Source organism: Dendrobates tinctorius, unplaced genomic scaffold (assembly GCF_039654945.1).
Source record: "Dendrobates tinctorius isolate UK_male_01 unplaced genomic scaffold, ASM3965494v1 ptg000060l, whole genome shotgun sequence".
Taxonomy (NCBI): Eukaryota; Metazoa; Chordata; class Amphibia; order Anura; family Dendrobatidae; genus Dendrobates; species Dendrobates tinctorius.
This window is the reverse complement of record NW_027361728.1, coordinates 5647118-5669798: the sequence shown is the minus strand read 5'-3', so window position 1 is coordinate 5669798 and position 22681 is coordinate 5647118. Positions and strand designations below refer to the sequence as shown.

Genomic DNA, 22681 nt, shown 5'->3' with positions numbered 1-22681 from the left:
TTCTCTGTTTATTGTCCCCATCATATGTTTGCAGGATCAGAGTATACCCACCGGGAGCTTGTTTCATATTACCTAAGATGGTGGATAGCACAGGCCAGAATGGTTTATGTTTTATCATGTGTAAAATAAATAATCGGGGAGTAACTCGGCACATTTGAGTGGGCACTAATAACTCAGCACGTGGCGGGCAGTGAGTGGGCACTCCTAGTGTGATGCTGCACATTGCTCTGGAAAAGACATCATGGGCCCAGTTTTTAGCCCTGTCTCTCGTCTATTGTAATTGTATGTAGTAGAGTGACTGGCTGGGATACAGAAATTGCAGTTTTCTGCTCACACACCTATGGCTGAAGGAAGCTTATATTAGACCTACATGTTTCTTACCATTTATGCGCAGCTGGTGATTAGAGTCTGTTACTATGGTCTGGGGGATCCAATGGGATATGGTGTCCTCCTTTTGAAATTTAATATGGTTCTGGATCTGGTGAAAGGTGGAGGGGAGTTTCGTCAAGGGTTTGTCGGATCTCCAGGAAATTCAAGTGAACATTGGAACCCTTCTGGTTATGGTGCTCCTGATCTAGTGGGGTAACGGCTGGGAGTAATTTTTGCTACATTTTATGTTCACTTTATGTTTGGTAATCACCGGATTTTGGGAGCATCAAGGACTCCTACCACCGTGTTAATATTATTTATGCTTTGATGTTTTATTGTATGTTTGTTTTAATAAAGGCGTGAATAATAATTTTTTTTAAAAAAAGGGATCGGTGTATACCCACCAAGTGCTTATTTTATATTACTTAAGATGCCGGATAGCACAGGCCTGAGTGGATTACCTGGAACCTGGTGTTTGGGGGGGTCTTTGAAGTTGGTTAGAAATTGGTCTGGGGGATCCATTGGGATATGGATTCCTCTTTTTGGAAGTCAATATGGTTCTGGACCTGGTAAAGGTGGAGGGGAGTTTCGGCAAGAGTTAGTCGGATCCCGAGGAAATTCAAGTGAACATTGGAACCCTTGTGGCTATGGTGCTCCCGAGCTAGTGGGGTAATGGCTGGGAGTAATTGTTGGTACATTTTATGTTTGGTAGGACTCCCCCCAGCGTGTTAATGTTATTTATGCTTTGATGTTTATTTTATGTTTATTTTAATAAGAACATGAATTAAAAAAATGAAAAAAAAAAAACAGTTATTTGTTTTCCTTTTAGTGGGTCCTTGAAGTTATTTATAAATTGGTCAGTAGGGGTAACCATATTAAGTATGGACCTCTGGGGTGGGGTTCTTGGAGTTGACGCTGAATCAGAGAAAAGGAATTGGAAGTTAAAATTCTGGACAGTTAAAAATTGTTTCGGTGGATCTGGCTTTTGGTTACGGCTCTGGACGGGGTTTTACCGGGGAGCTTTTGGTGGTTGGACTTCCCGGAATGGGATGCTTGGTGCCCTCGAGCTGGTGGTTTACGGCTGAGGGTAACATGGAGTTTTAAGTTCTTGTGTTTTTGCCAAATATTTAGCCAGAATTTTTGGGGCTCCAACAACCCCCCCTCATGTCGTATAAGATTGTGTATTTAATACTTATTGTAAATGTTTATGTTATTTGTTAATAAACTGGCCGCTGACCCCCCTGGGTTTGGAAGGGTAACCATTTCAGGTATAGCACCCTGGGTTTGAGGGGTAATCATCTCAGGTATGGCCCCCTGGTGTGGAGGGTAACCATCTCGTGTATGGCCCCCTGGTGTGGAGGGGGTAAGCATCTCGGGTATGGCCCCCTGGTATGGAGAGGTGACCATCACGGTATGGCCCCCTGGTCTCCAGAAGCATTTATATTTTATAGGACCCTGTTAGGGTAAAGTCCCTGGGGTCATGGCAATCATATTTTGCATGCCTACAGAATAAATTGGCTCCTCTGAGCCAGGAACAGTGGCTGGAGGGGAGAAGAGAACAAGGTTGTCATCTGGACAATGCAGTTATCTAGTGCATGAAACTGAAGAGCAATGTACCTAATCTGTGTGCCCTTGAGTCAGTGGGAGTGAGTAAGGGTAAAGTAATCAAGTGCATTAACATGAAGGGCAATATGCCTATTCCCGATGCCCTTGAGCTGGTGGGAGCGGCTAAGGGTATAATCTAGTGCATTAACACAAAGGGCAGTATGCCTATTCCTGATGCCCTTGAGCCAATGGGAGCGGCTAAGGATATAATCAAGTGCATTAACAAAAAGGGCAGTTAGCCTACTCCCGGTGCCCTTGAGCCAGTGGGAGCGGCTAAGGGTAAAGTAATCAAGTGCATTTACACGATGGGCAATATGCCTATTGCCAATGATTTTTACCCAGTTGGAGAGTTCAACAGTAAATGTTATCAAGTGCATGAAAAACAATTAACAATGGCGTGGCAGGGTTATTAATAATGCCTTTGTAGACTTTCTCTGCTTTAGGTTTATTTAAATTACTACTTCCAGATATTCTGAACGTTATTTTATGGTCGGTTATAATGTTGATGTTATATTGTGTATAGTTTTTAATTACTCCCTATTCATAATTTCTTTCCATTGATATGTTCATCACTTTTCGGGTAGTCATAGTAAGTGGGTTTAAGAAATTTTACTGCACAGCTACTGTAAATAATGGTGGTTTCTAGAACTAAAATCTGTGAATTGGTGAATTATTAGAGCTGGCTACAATACATGTGATATAATAGTTTTTTGAGCCATGACAGATGTCATTATACAGGTATTCAGATTGTGGCTACGACCTTAATTATGGTTTACTTTCCACATTCCCCATTATGGGATCCTCATTGCAGGATGTTTAGCAACTGTTATTTTGCTGTAGTTACCGTATTATCGATCATAACTTGGTAGCATGGCATTGATAAAATTAATCTGTCGGAGCTCTGGAATTTTAACTTTTATTACTTGTGTGCACAGTCTTTCCATAGCATGTAGAAATGGTTGATGGCTTTATTAGGCATGGTTGATGGGGGTCGAGTCCATTTAAGGTGTCAAATGGCCTCTCTGGTGGCAGTTTAGGAGTCAGGTGGAAGTTGCAGGCAAGTTAAGGTGGACTCATTTTAACTAATAGAGGATGTAAAACCTCATGGTGGTGAACAGGCTCGGCTTTGGTGGCCAGCCTCAAGGACGTTGTAATGGTAACGTCAATCAGGGGCGGGCACAGTGGTTAAGCACAGGAGTGAGGATAATAGGGTCATTGGTGCCCTGAAAGTTTACTGGCTCTGCTTGAATGGCAAGCCAGTGCGTGCTGCCCCTTTATGGCTGTCTGTCCTGGTTCAGTTTGTCAGACAGCAGGGGATATGACAGTACTTGTGAATCCTAATGTACTAGAACTTCACCTGACTCCTACTGGGATTGTTTTAATAGTGTGATTTAAATAAAGCTGTGGCCATTTTGACAACCAAAATAATGTGTTGTGTATTTATTCTAGTGCCTAGGTTTACTGTAGTTATGGTGGTTTTAAGATGGAGTGGGGGTCCGTCCCATATCCATAAGTCATGCGTGGTGCTATTCAGTAGTTTTCTTCTCTGACCCAATTATTTCTGTAAACTGTTGTATTAAAATTCAAATGCTGAAGAAGCTAAGAACTCTACATGATTTACCAGGAGAATCAGCATTACACAGAACAGGTGTATGAATAGTTTCAGCTCACTCCAGTCTGACGGAAACACTTCTGTATGAATGCATTAGAGTGAAGTGCAGCACCAAAGCCTATTGGTGATTTAGTGGAAAGGATTTACTGAAGGGTGTGTTCTTAGAAGTTATATTAAAAGAGTAGGAGCTACTGAAGACATGCACTCTGAGCCCTGAGAGACAGCTGTGCACATACTGAAGCTCCTGGTGTCCTAGTTATGCAGAAGACACAAGAGATGGATGCCAAGAAGACAGGTACACGAGCCCTTCTGAACCCGGGGGAGGAGAATGAAATGGTAAGGTGACATGCAACATGAAAACATGATCACAGTATTATAATATACATCTTCAATTTATTGATATTGCTTACTAGATTCTTGGGTAAAGTTAAGTAAGATGAATATTATCATAGTCATGTATTATAAACAGGTGCGGACATACCATTGGTGCAATCTGGGCAGCTGCACAGGGGCTCAAGAAGTAAGGGGGGCCCATTTCTACCTCAAAAGCAGCAAGAAGCTTCTGCAGCAGAAATATTATTGGACTGCAAAGGGCCAACATACTGTACTTGCACAAAGTCTCTTCTGTCTGTGTTTGTCCCTGAAAAAAGATATGTGATATCTATAGTGAAAACTCTTTGTAGCAACTAACCCAGAAATAACGGAAAAATTGACGTTTACAGGGAAAATCAAAGGGAATTGGGGCAATATATCTATAAAATGGTCAGAGATAAGATAAGATAAGATAATCCTTTAATCGTCCCACCATGGGGAAATTCAGAGCATTACAGCAGCAAGGCAGGAACAAGTACAGATACAGATGCATAAAGGCATTACATTGACAGTAGGTAGGTACATATACAAAAAAAGATGTAACCGGACTATCACAACTTTGGATCTATCAGTTCACTGTTTGGGTCGTTCTCCGTTTTGGACAGTGATGGTTATACAGCCTAACTGCAGCAGGAAGGAAGGACTTTCGATAGCGCTCCCTCTCACATTTAGGATGAAGTAGCCGGTCACTGACAGTACTGCACATCTTTGTCACGGTCTCATGCATGGGATGGGAATCATTCTGCACCATGTAGCTCACCTTGGCCAGTATCCTCCTGTCGCTTACTTCCTGAACTGGGTCAAGGGGGCATCCCAGGACAGAGCTGGCCCTTCTAATCAGTTTGTCCAGCCTATTCCTATCCCTGGTTGATATGCCACTACCCCAGCACGCCACACCAAAGAAGATGACTGAAGCCACAACAGAGTTGAAGAAGGATGCAAGGAGTGCCCCTCTAACTCCGAAGGCTCTCAGCCTTCTGAGCAGATAAAGCCTGCTTTGGCCCTTCCTGTACACTGCATCCAAGTGATGGGCCCAGTCAAGCTTATTATTGAGGATCACACCAAGGTACTGATAGGTGTCGACTATCTCAATGTCATTTCCCTGAATGTTCACCACTACTGGTGGATTTTTGCCCTTGCGAAAGTCCACCACCAATTCCTTGGTCTTCCCGGAATTAATCCTAAGGTGGTGGTCTAAATATTAGTTTTTAATAGAGGTGTCAGTGGTCTGTTGAATACATTTATTTAGCAGAGAATAGTTATATTATGATGTAATATGTATTATTTATTTTATTTGCTTATATAGCACCATCATATTCACTTAACAGACATCATTATCACTGTCCCCATTGGGGCTCTCAATCAGTATGTCTTTGAAGTTTGTGAGGAAACCCAGGCAAACATGGGGAGAACATACGATTTCCTTGCAGATGTTATCCTTGGTGAGATTTGAACCCAGGACCCCAGTGCTGAAAAGCAGCAGTGCTAACTAATGTGTTATGTACAGTACTTTATGGTACAGGTATGATTTATATGCAGTAGTATATGGTATATATGTAATCAGGTTATGGGATGCAGTGTTTCAGGGAAGGCAGAGCAAGGATTAACAGTATAACAATTTAATTATAACAATAAGTGAACTCCTCGCAGGGAGATAACAGTTAAATTGAGAACAGAAATTACAATGTAACAACAGTCTGGTTATTAAACTTATCGTGTCTTTAGGTTCCTCAGCCGCAGGCAGACCACTGGAGGTAATAGTACCAGGAATGGTTGGTATGGAGTCTTCTAGGTGGATAGTGTGGCACCCCAGGAGTCCGGTTGCCACTGTGGCATTGCCTCCATCACGGGGTGATATCATGCCTGGAAGCAAGGAGGAGTTCCCTGGTCAGGTAACATCAGCATTCAACACTTTTCCTGGCTCCAGACCAGAAGGGGGAGCTCAAAACCCAGTTTTAGGGGAGCTTCCCTATTAGTTCTGGCCTGGAGGCGGGGTTAGGCAGTCAGTGGTGGGGACTGGAAGAGTGAGAAGCTTGTCCCCAGACGAGAGTTGCAGTTTGAGTCAGAGAAGAGTTATAGAGGAAAAGAGAAGTCTAGGAAAAGCTGGGGAGTGGAGCTGTGACCAAGCTCACTCCAGAACAGAGCACTAGAACCGGACGCCGACGTCCGTGGCTGCACAAGTTCAACAGTCCCAGCAGCTAAATCCGTGGGGCAGTGAACTGTAGGTCTCCTGACCCATCAGACACTTGGGGCACAGTAGCATATCAGAGCCCGGAGCCGCCACAAAGGAGCGACACCTGCAAAAGGCTCAAGCTGCCTGCCATACGGTCAAGTACAGTGACCATAAGAACAGAGACTTGATCATAGCTTTCAGCAGAAAGGACCTCAGAGAAGGGTCATGGATTTGCATAAAATTCCTAAAAAGAAGGAGGTTGCAAAATCTGTGGTGCCTGCATTATATATAACTCCTGTCTATATACCACCGTTCATGGAGAAATGACAGAGGAAGAGTAGACTTTTGGACAAAAATAGCATAACTTAATTTCAGTTGCTTTACCAGTAAAAACATAATAATCTCTTTTTAGAGTGCTGGTTTTTCTATGTTATTTCAAATTTATGTTGAATTTCCAAACTTATTATTGATTGGAAATAAATTTCAAGATCTATTGGATCACTAAAATTAATATTTTGTAAGCTCCTTGTTTAGACTAAGCGCTAAAGAAACACTATTTTGAGAGATCCACAAAATCTTACAATTTTTTCATTAGGTCTTTTTGTTACTTTTTAAAGTTTTCTTGAAAAAGAAAAAAATCATTGCTTACCACTGTAATTGACCAAGGCTACTGCTGAGCTCAACAGCTATCTGCTACGATGTTACATTCATCTGCAGTGGCTTTAATGGCCAGGAGAACCACCACAGTGCAGGGAGACTACGGTACACAAGATGAGGTGCAAACAGCAAAGGGTAAATTAATTGAAAGGCAAGGAATGAAGTGAATAAGGAAGGTGCAAACCGGGGTATGCAATGGCAAAAGATAATTTAGAATAGTGGTATTCTCTAGCTGGGCCTTCAAATTGCACAGTGCTCCAACTATTACAGATCTATATATTTCAAACAGGCAAAACAACACAATGAACACAGGATGATGCTACTCTAACTGTAGCCTCCCTGGACTCTGCTATGCAGGCCGCACGGCTGCCGTGCTCTGTCTAATGAAGCTTACTGTAAGTACTAACATGTGCACAAACGGGGTTGAACTCACAGTACGTTGGAGACTCAGTCCAGTCCCGGTGGGCCCCCAGCAGTCCTGTACGATGGTGCGCACGTCTGTATGGAAGATCTGTTAAACGTGGTCTTCTTGCTTGAGGATCCTGGAGATGCTCCTTGAAAACAGTAGATTCCCTTCTTGGTCTCTTCGTGGCATCTCACAACAGCACAGGACAGCCACCTTTGCTATCCCAGAAGAGTCTATACAAATCTCACAAGTACAGTCAATCTCAGGCTGTGCGTCCTCTTCTCACAGCTCCATACACCGCAGCTCTCTGCAGAAACTTCAGCTCAGCACTCACATACAGGTTTAAACTCCTCCCCTCTGCAGCCTTGGCAGAACATCACTCAGTCTTCAGCAGGGGAGATCAGAACGTACCATCACACCAACCAAGGGGGTGCTGTCTCGACCATCACAATGTATATATTGGAGGGTGTTAGGAACAGCGGAACGCACTAAATGAAAATAATAATAAAGTGCATTGGCCGCTCGGGGTCCACCGTGCAGTAGGAGTTACAACCGCTGCTGAGTAATGGCAGACGAGCAATATGGCGATATAATGCGCACGGGTTCAACTTCATCCGAAGTGCGCAGAGCGTGCTCTGTTCACACAAAGAGGTGCCACAACAAAAACATACAAAAGGCTGAGCCTGTTAGAGTCACACGCCTCAGGTAAATGCACACACGGTATAAGGTCACAGGAGCAGGAACTAAGACAGAGGGGCTGCGTCCAGCTAGACCAACAGTGTGAGCGGCATCGCTACTGCGAATGCCAAGAAGGCAGCGCAGGACACAGCCACTGGATGACACCGCTACAAAGCAGGCACTATGTCGGACGCTAGCGCAGAGGTGCGGTGTGCACAGTGGCCTAAGTGTCAAGTATAGCGTGGCACCACCACAAGGTGCACAAGTAGGTTACCCATACCGAAGTGAAAAATGAAAATAACTTGGCACTCAACTGAATGATCCTTTGCACATGAAGTTTTATTATTATTTTATTAGAAATAAGCCTCGGTTAATCAATTTCTTTATATAATTGATAAAAGTATATATTTTAAATGCCCTAACCTGGACATATGCTTTACAAATATAGTGAGACACCATATCTTTTTTTCCTCTGCTCTGAATTGCTTCCTTTTTCCCCTCCTTCACATATAGGTGTCAGTCAGCGTTCATTGTAGTTCTAGCCCTTCCCAGTCTCCACATGTGACATGCTACTTTATCTCCAATTGGAGCAGACCTAGCTCCCATTCACAATACACGCTACTGGTGACTGACATATGAAACTGGGCGCTTCCGGTTTTCTAATTCCAGTGAGCGCAGACTTTTGTCCCACCTCCAATCTACTTAAACTTGCTGGCAATGGCGCTCTGGGCTTCCAGACAAGCGGGGATAACCGTGTCTAGCCCGGCACGCCGACACCTCTCACCTATATGGTAAGCACCTGCAGGGACTTTCTGTTTATTTTTTTCCCACAGCACAGTAACGCTCATTAAACCGCTTATTATATCTTTGCGCCTTTTTTATCTCCACAGTCTCACATGAACTCTGTCCTCTATTGTGTCCCATAGCAACAGCCCAAACAGGTATTCACATATGAAACACAACATAGGATTCCATTTGCTATAAAATGTTCTCCACTTTGAATGTCTTGTACATTTTCTACAGGACATTATCAACAATATCCTCCAATAGGATTTATATATACTCTTTTGTGTATATACCCACTTACCAGGTATATATTAATTTTTGAACATGCATCCTTGACCCACTTTACACTGGTATTACATTAGTGTTTTTCTGTTTTGATACAGTACATTTCTTCAACTTTCATAGGAGGCACAATATAGATTTATTACTGAAAGCAGGTATGATCTCAACACCACCTTCCTTTATGGACACGATCACCAATGGGCACTTACTTATTTTAATCACCTCACTTTATTTTAGATATCTATATGAATTCTTGATTTGATACCAAGTTATTACATCTTTATAGCAGTCGGTTATGTTGTCAGCTCTTTTTTTACTTTTTTCCTTTTGCTCCTCCCCTCCACTTTGTTCTCCGGACACAATGTCACTATCAATGCTGTATAATATCAACAATATTTTGGATGGAACTGTATACTTACATACAAAATGTATTATTAATAATTTATCCATTTGGTGAGGACTAGAGATGAGCGACTTTGCCTTTTTTCAGGTCGAGTTGGGTTTCGCGAAACCCGGCCTTCGCAAAAGTCGGGTCGAACGAAATCGGCCGACTATAGGGAAAAGTCGGGGGTCCGAATGAAACACGAAACCCAATGTAAGTCAATGGGGAAGAAAAGTCGGCAGTGAGAGGAGGACAGGAAGTACACTTACAGTACCCATTTGAATGCCAAAAGCATAAATTCTTATTACTGAAGCTTGTCACCCTTTATTTACTTCATAATACTAGTTACGCACTGAAAAATGGGGGTTATTTGGCTACAGTTGTGGGGGGGGTAGGGCTGGCTCCAGGTTTTCATGTGCCCTGGGCGAAAGAGCGCCCCTTTAACACATACCACAACTCATGCTGCTCCGATACGGCAGAGAAATAGTGGTATACTACAAAGAAAAATACTTCACTTTTTGCATCTCATAACGAGACCCATCTATTTCTCCATACAGAATCATTGGTCCCATATAATGTTTGAAACAGTATATGGTGAGCTCCACATAATGCTACAGTATATGTTGGTCCCCATGGATGAAGCTCCACTGTCTTATGGGCCCAAATAATGCTCCATACATAATGGGCCCCATTTCTAATGCTCTAGTGTATAATGGGCCCTGTAAATGCTGCTCCAGTGTCTGATGTCCACCTTTGGAATGTTCCAGTGTATGGTGGGCCCCATCTATGACTCTCCAGAGTATAGTGCTCCCCAAAAATTGCTGTCCCAACATTAAAAACAATGAAATAAGTCTCCTCGCTAAGGAATCCCTGTACTAGTCTGGACTCCTCGTCGTCCCCATCTTCCATCTCACTGCACAGTATTTCAACCTTGCAAGTGCTGTGATCCTGAGCAAGCAGGGGGGGCCCACTCGTTGGCGACAGCACTGGCACAGGGCCCCTGATAGTACGGTGGTGTGTCTGACGGCGGGTGGGCCGAACCTGCACTTTCTTCTGCAGCTTCCTCTTTGTCACCGTGTAAGATGGAACAGTATATGGGAAGGGTAACCTGAGTTTCATCAGGGTCAGATTCAGGCCGTGTAGAGTGCGAGGGGAATGTAGTGGTCTGGGTCAATGTACCAGCAGATTCATCGAGCAGTTGCTGGGCATCAGTGCACTTGTGTCGCCCCCAGGAGTACGGTCACCACAGTGGCATTACCTTCCTCCTAGGGAGTGTGATGTCATGCTTGGGAGCAACGAAGGATCTCTCTAGCAGGTTAACTGATTGGGCGGCGTTATTCCCACAAGTCACGACCCTCCAAACAGCGTTCATGAAGGCAAAGTGTTTGTTTTACTTTGGCAGTATGGTTGCAAAGCTGAACCTTAAAGGAATGTCCAGAAGGGCACCACCAGGAGTGGAGCCTGCGGCGTAATTTGACTCAATGCGGGCAACCTCAACCATCCAGCAACAAAAAAGATGCACACATTGCAAGCTTAATTCCGTTAACGAACGAGACTCTGTCATGCCCCGCGGTCCGAGTCTGGCTTACTAGAGGGACACGCGAGGCTCTGGCACGTGAGATTGGCCAATAACTGGTGTGTCATGCCCTTACATGTCCGTGGCTGCATGTGCGCTACACTGAAAGGGCCAGCATTTGTCGCTTACAGGTGCAGATAACCTGCTGAACACCGTTAGTTATAGGGATCTGGGATTACAATTATTACCCATGAACGATGATTTCCCAGTAAGTGCAGGTCAACCGCAGTTCCGGAATTAGGCCTAACCGTCATTCCTGAAAAAATGAAAAACTTACGTGTGCAAACCACAGGTGCTGTAGCTTGCTTAACAGCTCGCCAGCCGTTCTCAGGCCCAGTATGGATTACACGTGATTGCACAAAGGTGAGAAAGAGTACCGTATCACCGGATAACATGTATGGATAGCATAGTGTACACATTCAAAATATATGTCTATAGATCAGGAGGCAGGCTCAGACGGTGTCAGGCCCAGTATGGATTACACGTGATTGCACAAAGGTGAGAAAGGGTACCGTAACACCGGATAACATGTATGGATAGCATAGTGTACACATTCAAAATATATGTCTATAGATCAGGAGGCAGGCTCAGACGGTGTCAGTCCCAGTATGGATTACACATGACTGCACAAAGGTGAGAAAGGGTACTGTATCACCGGATAACATGTATGGATAGCATAGTGTACACATTCAAAATATATGTCTATAGGTCAGGAGGCAGGCTCAGACGGTGTCAGGCCCAGTATGGATTTGACGGCCCAGACTACACAGCGGAGGAGCAGGGAGAGGTAAAGATGGCAAATGCTGGGGCCCTGCCCAAGCAAGGGGGGCCCACTCGTGGGCGTCGGTACTGGCACTGAGCCCCTCATAGTACGGTGGTGTGTCTGACGACGGGTGTGCACCACCACCGTCAGACACTTGATTGCACTATGAGGGACCCTGTGCCAGTGCACACGCCCAAGAGTCGGCCTACCCAACTGTCCAGGGCAACAGCACTCGCACGGTTTCGTGCGCTAGGTGGTGACCCCGGCCATGGGGGGGGAGGCAGCACAGTTACGGAGTTTTAGAAAGTGGCATATGTTGATGTTGGACATTCAGCTGATGCAAAAGGCGAAATTGTTCAAGTCCCAGGAAGAGGAGCGCCAAAGCAAGCCATTTTTCTGTCAACCTATGTGTCATCAGGGGAAGGTGGGACAAAATCCTTGGAAACCCATGCACGGTTCATTTTTTTGAAGGTTAGATCATCCACATTTTGGGTGGACAGACGGGTCCTTTTTTCTGTCAGGATTGATCCAGCAGCACTGAAGACTCTTTCCGATAGCACACTTGCAGCTGGGCAAGCGAGCTCCTGTAGCGCATATTGTGCCAATTCCGGCCAGGTGTCCAGTTTAGCGGCCCAATAGTCAAAGGGGAATGACCTGTGAGGGAGAACATCGACATGGGAGGAAATGTAGCTTATAACCATAGTTGACAAGTGCTGTCTCCTGTCACTTTCCATCGATGCAGTATTACCAGTCGTGTGAGCGGGACTTGAAAAATCAGTCCACAACATGGTCATGAAACCCCTGTCTCCAACGCCACTTCTGATGTGTGCACCACGAGCACCTTTTCCAAGCTGCCCCTGGCCCCTACGGCTCGTGTGAGAACCATCACTGCTGCTGTGTGCTGGGAATGCCTCAACCAACCGGTTTATCAGAGTAGCTTGTTTGTTAGCCAATATTAGCTCTAGGTGCTCCTGTGGCATGATGTTTTGGAATTTGCCTTTATAGCGTGGATCCAGGATCCTGGCCAACCAGTAGTCGTCATCGTTCATCATTTTGGCAATGCGGGGGTCCCTTTTTTGGATCTGCAAGGCATAATCTTACATGTGGGCCAATGTTCCCGGAGTCAATGATGCACTGCGAGTGCTGGGTGGAAGAGCACTTTCTGGCAAATCCACATCCCTCCAGTCACGCACAAACCATGTACCAGACCTTGCCACGCCAACAGTTTCTCTGGACACACGAGAAGCATCCTCCTCCCCTAAATAATCATCCCCATCATCACCCTCCTCCTCCTCTTCCTCTTCTTCCTCCACCTCGTCCAGGAGAGATCCCGGAGCAGACAATGACTGACTGTCATCAAGTATTTCCTCCTCCTCTTCCTCTTCGTCAACCTCGGCTGCAGATGCCTGCTCCTTAATGTGCGACAAAGTTTGCATGAGCAGAAGTGGGATGCTCATGCTTATGATGGCGTCGTCTGCGCTTACCAGCCATGTGCATTCCTCAAAACACTGAAGGACTTTACAGAGGTCTTTCAGCTTTGACAATTAGGAAGGGGAAAGGGAAATTTGTGCTCACCAAAATAGTCCTGTAAGCCGGTCGTGCCTAGGGATCAAATGGCTGACCACCATGTGTTGCAAACATAAAAAGAGAAGGAAGATCCGGCACTGGAGACTTGATAAAATCCACGATGAGTTTTATTCACATAATTTCATGATAAAACCATAAAGGGGAAAACAGACCCCCCACGCCTGACGCGTTTCGAACCTTACACCAGGTTCTTCCTCAGAGACATGTCATGACATTGCCCAAACACATCATCTTCAACACAGTCTGCTGACGCTTTCCACTAGCTGATCGATAGGGGGACAACTCGTGTGCAACACTGGCAGCTGCGGATGGAGTGCTGCTGCGACTGCGCTCTGGGGACGAGCTTTCGCTTCTAGAGGAGTAGGAGGAGGAGGGTCGAACGCCTACAGCCAACTGTTTCCTATACCGTGGGCTAGGCAGCACTGTCCCACCACCGCTGTCCCCTGTGGACCCTGCATCCACCACATTAACCCAATGCGCAGTGATGGACATGTAACGGCGCTGGCCATGCCTACTGGACCATGCATCAGTTGAGAGGTGCACCTTTCCACTCACTGATTGCTTGAGTGCATGGACAATGTGGTCCTTCACATGAAGGTGGAGGGCTGGGATGGCTTTGCGAGAAAAGAAGTGGCGACTGGGTAGTTCATAGCGTGGTACTGCGTAGGCCATGAGTTCGAGAAAAGCTGCGCTTTCCACCAACCGATAGGGGATCATCTCTAACGAGATTAGTTTGGCAATGTGGGCGTTCAAACCCAGTGTACGCGGATGAGAGACTGAGTACTTTCTTGTCCTACTCATAGTCTCTGGCAGGGTGAGCTGGACTTGAGAGATGACTATGGTGGAACTAGCGGTGGACAGGGCAGACTGAAAGAGGGTTGATGATGGTGATGGAGTTGGTGTTCTTTCTGATGGCCTAGATTCAGTCTTTCATTGATATAACATTGTGATTCCCTGACAGCTTTGGCCTTGCAACGACACCTCAACATTTGCTGCTGTGGGGGTGGGCTTACAGTGGGGGAAACAATGTAGCGTTGCTGACTACCTTCTTTGTTATCAGTTGCACATGTGGTACTTGAGGTTTGGTGTTGTGTCCACGCTTGCAAGTGCATGCGGGTAAAATGTCTAAGCATGCAACTGGTATTCAAATTTTTCAGATTTTTCCCTCGGCTAAAGGTCTTTGCGCACTTCTTACAGATAACCTTGGCCTGATCATTAGGATTTTGTTCAAAAAAGTGCCACACTGCACTCTTCCTACTATGGAAGACATTTTGCGTCCTTGCACACTGTGCTATTTTGACCGTCTGGCCAAGCAGTCCAGCAACTTTTTGGCTTTTTGTAACCCGTTTTTGGACTGCTCCGTGCCTGCCAGATAACAGCTGTTGCGATGTCGATGCCTGCTGCGGATGCTCCTCCTCCTCTTTGGAGCTATTGGCAGCGGCACCCTCTTCCCCCAATGGATGCCAATCTGGGTCAACAACAGGGTCATCCATCACCTCCTCTTCAATGTCATGTGCACCTTCCTCTGTCACTGTGTACAGTGGTATAGTATGGGGAAGGGGCACCTGAGTTTCATCAGGGTCAGAATCTGGCTCAGTACACTGCGAGGACAATGTCGTGCTCTGAGTGAATGTACCAGCAGAATCATCTATCAGTGGCTGTGCATCAGTGCACTCCATGTCAGATTCATCTTGGCCTGGGTAATTCACCATTTCACTTGATAACCCAGGCATGGTATGTGAAAACAGCTCCATGGAGTAATCTGTTGTGTGGCCTGCCGCATCCTTCAATTTTGGTTGGGGTGAAGGACACAAAGAAAGGTGTGGTTCATGACCATGAGCCTCCAAAGACGACTTAGTGCTTTTATTTTTGACAAGTTCAGAAGAGGAGGCGATAGAGCTGGAGGCCGAGTCAGCAATGTAGGCCAAAACTTGTTCCTGAAGCTCCGGCTTTAAAAGCGGTTTACCTACTCCCAGAAAAGGGAGCCTTCGAGGCCTTGTGGAGCCAGACGATGACGCAGGCATAACACCTCCTGCATTAGGTGTTATTTTGCTTTTGCCACTACCAGCAGATCCAACACCATCATTAACAGCTGGCAACCCCCGCCCACTAACACGGCCTCATACACCACACTTCCTCATTTTTTTGAAAAATGTACCCACAATTCCACCAATGATATGGAACTGTAAAACAAGGTACAAGGTCTATATAGGGGAGAATTTAATTCTCCTACCACTTCTGGACACTGATGTATTGTGTGAGGCCCAATGTATATCTCACCGCTGTATGACAGGCTGAATTTGGCTGGTGTGAAAAATGTGACATAGGACAGCAGAAATGGATTGTCCTTACACACTTCTGGACACTGATGTATTGTGTCAGGCCAGTGTATATCACACCGCTGTATGACAGGCTGAATTTGGCTGGTGTGAAAAATGTGACATAGGACGGCAGAAATGGATTGTCCTTACACACTTCTGGACACTGATGTATTTTTTCTGAGGCCCAATGTATATCACACCGCTGTATGACAGACTGAATTAGGGTGGTGTGAAAAATGTGACATAGGACGGCAGAAATGGAATGTCCTTACACACTTCTGGACACTGATGTATTGTGTGAGGCCCAATGTATATCACACCGCTGTATGACAGGCTGAATTTGGCTGGTGTGTAAAATGTGATATATGACGGGAGAAATGGAATGTCCTTACACACTTCTGGACACTGATGTATTGTGTCAGGCCAGTGAATATCACACCGCTGTATGACAGGCTGAATTTGGCTGGTGTGTAAAATGTGATATATGACGGGAGAAATGGAATGTCCTTACACACTTCTGGACACTGATGTATTGTGTGAGGCCCAATGTATATCACACCGCTGTATGACAGACTGAATTAGGCTGGTGTGAAAAATGTGACATAGGATGGCAGAAATGGATTGACCTAACACACTTCTCTACACTGATGTATTGTGTGAGGCCCAATGTATATCACACCGCTGTATGACAGACTGAATTAGGCTGGTGTGAAAAATATGACATAGGACGGCAGAAATGGATTGTCCTTACACACTTCTGGACACTGATGTATTGTGTCAGGCCAGTGTATATCACACCGCTGTATGACAGGCTGAATTTGGCAGGTGTGAAAAATGTTATATAGGACGCAGAGATGGATTGTCCTTACACACTTCTGGACACTGATGTATTTTGTCAGGCCAGTGTATATCACACCGCTGTATGACAGGATGAATTTGGCAGGTGTGAAAAATGTTATATAGGGCAGGGCAGGATTGGAATCTCCCTAGAGTGTAGGTCTGTAAGAATGGAACAACTCCTCGACTTATCCTTACAGAGTCAAACTCTTAGCTTCACTGTGGCCGTGATAACAGCCGTTACACGGTACTGATAGAGCAGCGTGCACGTACACCGCTGTCCGGTGTATGTTAAATTGTCAAGCTCTGTGTTTTTTTAGTATATGGACTGACACACGCTGTCTCTCTATAGTTTTGAATGTAATCAAATAGCAAATAGACTAGACTGTTTGAAAAACAGACAAAACTATAAGGTGGAGGTCTGTAAGAACGGAACAACTCCTTGACTTATCCTTACAGAGTCACACCCTTAGCTTCACTGTGGCCGTGATAACAGCCATTACACGGTACTGAGAGAGCAGCGTACACCGCTGTACGGTGTGAAAAAATGCACGCTCAGTATCTCACCAGGACAAAAAAAAAAGGATTGCTTTTAAAAAAAAGCAGTTTGCAAAGCAGTGTGAAACCAGCAATGCAGCTATCAGGTAGCCTTATAAGGCAGCCTAGCAACCAACAGAGCTGATCCACCAAAATATAGCCTCCCCTTGCACTGCACAGTGACTGGTGTGTTGTACAGGCAAAATCGCTAGCAGCAGCAGCTGATTTTTTTTCTTCTTCCCTGCCTAACGCTCTCCCTACAAAATCTGCAGCAGCAGCATCTCTCCCTATACCGAGATCAGCAGAAGTAAGATGGTCGTTGGCGTGCACGCCCTTTTATACCCCCTGTGATGCCCCCCAAAGCAAGCCAATCACTTGCATGCCCTTCTCAAAGATGGTGGGGACCGCTGCCTATGTCATCACGTTGCCCACAGTGTCCGTTCTTCCTCATTGTCTGAAAAAGGGCTCTGAAGCATGTTTTGAAACGTGACTTTGGTACTAAAGTCGCTGACCTCGTGGCCGACCTCACGCTGAGGTCGGGTTTCGTTTCATGAAACCCAACTTTGGCGAAAGTCGGTGACTTTTGAATTTTTTCGACCCGTTTCGCTCAACTCTAAAAGTGACTCTACATTTTCATTAGATTTACATATATTATGAAGCAGGATGGGTTTTAACGATGATTTTACATTTAGGCTGTGTGCACACGATGCAGATTTGCAGCAGATCCGCAGCGGATTTTACCGCGCAGAAACGTTGCATATCCACATTGTGATGTACAGTAGCCTTAAAATCAATGAAAAAAAACGCTGTGCAGACGTTGCGGATTTTTCCGCGTGATTTTCCTGCGGTACAAAATCCGCAGCATGTTACTTCTTTTGTGCGGTTTTCCATCTCCCCTGTCACCAAATCCGCAGGGGGAAAACCGCAGTGAAAAACCGCAAGACAACCGCATGAAAAATGGAAGAAATCCGCAGGAAAAATGCAGGTCATTTGACCTGCGGATTTCTACCATTCTGCGCGGAAAAATCTGCAGGGCCAAAAAGTACGTCTGCACTCAGCCTTAAACACTCTCTTATTTGTACTGTCATTTCTGAACAGACTATAGCCCTGTAAGTAACAACCCAGTCATGGCTCTCGTCCAGCCATTTCTCAGGTATCCCCACCATGTCATAATTATGTTCCAACATATTCATTATGCAGGTATTTGCAGATTGCTTATAATTATGGATGCAATATAATTACTGTTTTGATATTATCCATCCATTTTTTGAGCCCAGTGTTTTGTTTGTTTTTTTTCTGTATGGTCTGTCTACATCTCCAAAACACTTCCTTTTAGTATTTTTAAGTGTATGTTTCAATAAAATATATTTTTTTTTAGACATTACTACATTTGGAGGATTTCTTTTTGCACTACATACCGTATTTTCCGGCTTATAAGACGACCTTTTAACCCCTGAAAATCTTCTTAAAAGTCGGGGGTCATCTTATATGCCGGGTGTCATCTTATATGCAGACCACTCCTCTTTCAGCAGTGTGGCGGCTCTGTGCTGGGGGTCGGCGGCGACTCTTTGTCCAGCGTGGGGGCTCTGTGCTGGGGGCGGCGGCAGCTCTTTGTCCAGCGTCGGGGCTGCACTTCCTTAAAGCCCAGAGGCCCCGGCAGCTCCTTTGCTGCAATGCGGTGGCCTCCGGGAAAATGGCCGAAGGGGGCGGCGCATTCTCAGATTCAGATGAGACGAGATCTGAATCTGAGCATGCTCGGGCCCCAGCGGCCATTTTCCCAGAGGCCACCACATCGCAGCAATGGAGCTGCCGGGGCCTCTGGACTTTGGGGACAAAGAGCCGCTGCTGCCTTCCATCACAGTGCCCCCATGCTGGACAAAGAGCCGCCTCCGACCCCAGCATAGAGACCCACAGATAGCACTGCTGCCACCAATGAGGTAAAAGGGGGATAACTCCACTTACACCTTCCCTGAGATGCCCCCTCCCTTCGTCATCGGGACCACTCCCCTCACCATATGCAGATTGCTCTGCACCCGTCATATAAGGTGACACACGGCGTATAATAAGACCCCCGACTTTTAAGAAGATTTTAAATTTTAGCTGGGAAAGTTGGGGGGTCGTGTTATACGCCCAGTCATCTTATATGCCAGAAAATACGGTAGTTGTTTTATGTTCCAACAAAGTTAATTCTAATGCCTCCATTTTGTTGGTGAAGCTTCTGGCATTAGTATACATGCACTTTATGTAACTGTAGTAATCGCAGGTACGCGGGATGCAGTGATGAGACGGGACACGGGATAAACTTAAGATGTAACTTTTATATATACAGTAGATGCCTATAGGGGCTATCTCGAGCAACCAAACAAGCTAACAATAGTTATCCTCGCAGGGATCAAAACAAGAATACTCTGGTAACACGAACACGACTAACCCGGCAAAGACCTGTCACTATAGGGCTGCGGTATGGCCAACTACGGGTCCTGAGTATTAACTACAACTTGTCACTTATCCTCTCTGACATTCAGCAGAGTGGTGGTTGGTGATGCTTCGGAGTTTCAGCTGCTGGGCCCAGCCGACGAGGATCTGGCGGTGGCCTCGGGCGTTCCTACTCCCAGGTGAAGTGGGGGCACAGCAGGCCCTTGAAGAGTTCCTCTGCGTTGCGCCTCCTGGCGGAGGCGGTACGGCGTTGTCCGGGGACCAGAAGGAGTAGGTCACAGTCACAAGCTGGGGACAGGCAGCGGCGGCCGCAGGTGGCGGGAAACAGGTCGCAGCCACTGGCCGGAGCCAAGCCGCGGGGGCTGCGGGCGGCAGCGAACAGGTCGCAGCTGCGGGCTGGAGTGAAGCAGCGACGGCCGCAGGCGGCAGCAGACAGGCTGGAGTGGAGCTGCAGTGGCCACGGACGGCAGTTCGTAGCGTTCAGGGGGTTTGCCAGCTGTTGACCGCTCGGAGCGCCGTGGTTCAACTGTAGTGGAGTCCTCTGGTGTGGTGGAAGGTTGCGAGTCGACTGGGCCTGGTGGGTCAACTGGGTCGGCTGGAATATTATTTCTCGAAGTGTCCGCTTGTACTGCTGGGAGGTCTTCCTCGTCGTCCTCATCCCGTACTGCTGGCGGAGGTTCTGAGACCTGAGGAGGTGCCTCGGGTCGTGCGGGGTCGGTGGAGGTACAGGGTTGTAACATATTATGGTGCACGGTATGGGTAGGGAGGTCCCCACCTTTTTCAGATTGTATTTCGTACACTGGCCCATCGGGGCTTACTCGGCGCAACACCCAATAGGGATTCTCTTCCCAGCAGGGGATCAAATTGTTTTGAGGTCGCTGATCTCGTATGAGTACCTGATCTCTGGCCTGGAGGTTGATGGATTGAGGCAGAGTCCCCTCTGGATGTTCCAGTTCCTGAAGTTTTGTGTGGACAATTCAGTGCAGGGTTTGCAGCTGATCCCGGTGGTTCCGGACCCACAAGGAGACCATTGTCCATGGTTGTTTCTCTTCAGGATTTAACTCCACCTCAGTGATTCCCTTGCCATCCCTGCCAAATAGCAGCGAGTAAGGAGTGTAACCGGTGACTCGGTGTACCCGGTTGTATTAAACCCACACCAGTTCAGGAATGTATTCAGGCCAGCAGGCCTTTTGGTCGCTCTCCAGGGTGCATAACATTTGGATCAATGTCCGATTAAATCATTCACAGGCCTCATTCCCTTGTGGGTGGTACGGAGTGATCCGGGATTTATTGATACCATGTAGATGGTGTAGTTCTTCCATGACTTTTCCCAGGAAGCATGCACCCTGATCTGAATGGATCCGTTGGAGGCAGCCGCATACTTGAATAAAATTTTTACAAATCGCGTAGGCGGCCGACTCCGCAGTTTGATCTCGAGTAGGGGTTACCACGGCGAATTTGGTGAAATGGTCCACCATGACGAGACAGTGTTCATACCCCTGGTGCGCGGGGCCAATGGTCAAATAGTCTATCATCAAGAGTTCTAGGGTTTCTGCTGATGTTACTATTGTCTGTACTGGGGCACATTGTGCGGGTGGTTTAGTTAGCTCACACAGGCAGCACGCAAGGCAAGCTTCTTCCACTGCGGTCTGCTGGCAAGGATGGTAGGCCATTTGTCGCAACTAGTGTTCAGCGATACTGTCCGATATTTAGAAATATCGGATTGGATCGGACCGATACCCAAAAAGTATCGGGTATCGTCGATACCGATACCGGAAATCCCATTCAAGTCAATGGGACAGAAATATCGGAAATAAAAAACCCCTTTCTTTACTTGCACATCCTGTTCAGGAGGGGGTAAGAGTGTGGGCGGTGCGTGGGCGGACACTGTGCATGTCTGTGTGTGCGGGCGGGGTCTGTACGGGCTTGCCGGGGGTCTGTACGGGCCTGCCGGGGGTCTGTGTCGGCTGCCGGGGGTGTGTGCGGACTGCCAGGGGTCTGTACGTGCCTGCTGGGGGTCTGTGCGGGTCTGCGCGGGCCTGCCGGGGGTCTGTGCGGGCCTGCCGGGGGTCTGTGCGGGCCTGCCGGGGGTCTGTGCGGGCCTGACGGGGGTCTTGTGTGTGCAGACATCGTCTGATGGGACTACAAGTCCCATTGGGGGCGATGCCTACTACAATGACAGTGATTGACACATTAGCCAATGATGGGACAGTAGTAGTCCCATCATCCGGCTAATGTGTTGAATGTAAAAAAAAAAAACATACATACAACATACTACATACATACAACATATATACTACATTCATACAGCATACATACATAATACATATATACTACATTCATACAACATGCATACATACTTCATATATACTACATTCATACAACATACATACTACATATATACTACATTCATACAGCATACATACATACTACATCATACATGCATACTACATACATACTTCATATATACTACATTCATACAACATACACTGTATATTACATTCATACAGCATACATACATACTACATGCATACTACATATATACAACATTCATACAACATACATTATGTGAGGTAGCGCTGTCATGTAAGTAAGGGGTTCTCGCTTGCAGCGATCGAAAAACACATCCGGCACAGGATTTTCCAACAAATCATAGTCTATGAGGTTTATTCATCCTTCATAAACCTCCAGCAGCAATATACACAGCATTACAGGAGAGCGTCCATTATACAGGCTATTTAGCCCCAGGGTTATCTCACCCACGTCAGGGTTCCCATATGGCTGTTTCTCCAGGCCGCAGAAGTCCACTCACTCCTCAGGGACTCTCAGATACTGGCCACCATTACACACACAGCCGCTCCACAGGCTGCTGTTAGTGAGGAGATCCTTCTCCTCACGGGACCTTCCAAACTGGACCAATCAGGTCCCAGCATTCACCCCATGTGACCTAACCTGGCCACATTATATGGTCCATAGCCACGCCCACCAGGTCACATGACTATGACCTCACCACAGGTCCTTCACACAGACATATATACTTTACAATAGCATTCATAAACATACATATGTCTCTATCTCAAGGTCACCCACCTTGAGATACATAATGGCTCTTCAACCACTCACACTCTTGGGACATCCACACAGCGCCCCCTCGTGGACACAGTGGTCATTACACCACATACCTCCCCCCTATGTTCAAACTTGTGGGGTTGAACACACAACATCACACCAGGGTCTCGAGACCGGGCACGTATTGCACCTTGCCCCACAGGTCGAGAGAACTGTCTCCATTTGTCATACGG

The 22681-nt window shown here is 46.4% G+C and overlaps 1 protein-coding gene across 1 annotated transcript in view; it reads left to right on the top strand.

The window, feature by feature from the left end:
• The first annotated feature begins 3813 nt into the window (after positions 1 to 3813).
• Positions 3814 to 22681, top strand: part of LOC141092478 (probable cation-transporting ATPase 13A4) — a 349711-nt gene continuing 330843 nt past the window's right edge. The window contains exon 1 of the mRNA XM_073578646.1: positions 3814 to 3922. Within this exon, the coding sequence (XP_073434747.1) occupies positions 3845 to 3922 (78 nt within the window). The 5' untranslated portion in view covers positions 3814 to 3844. The remainder of the gene's footprint in view (positions 3923 to 22681) is intronic.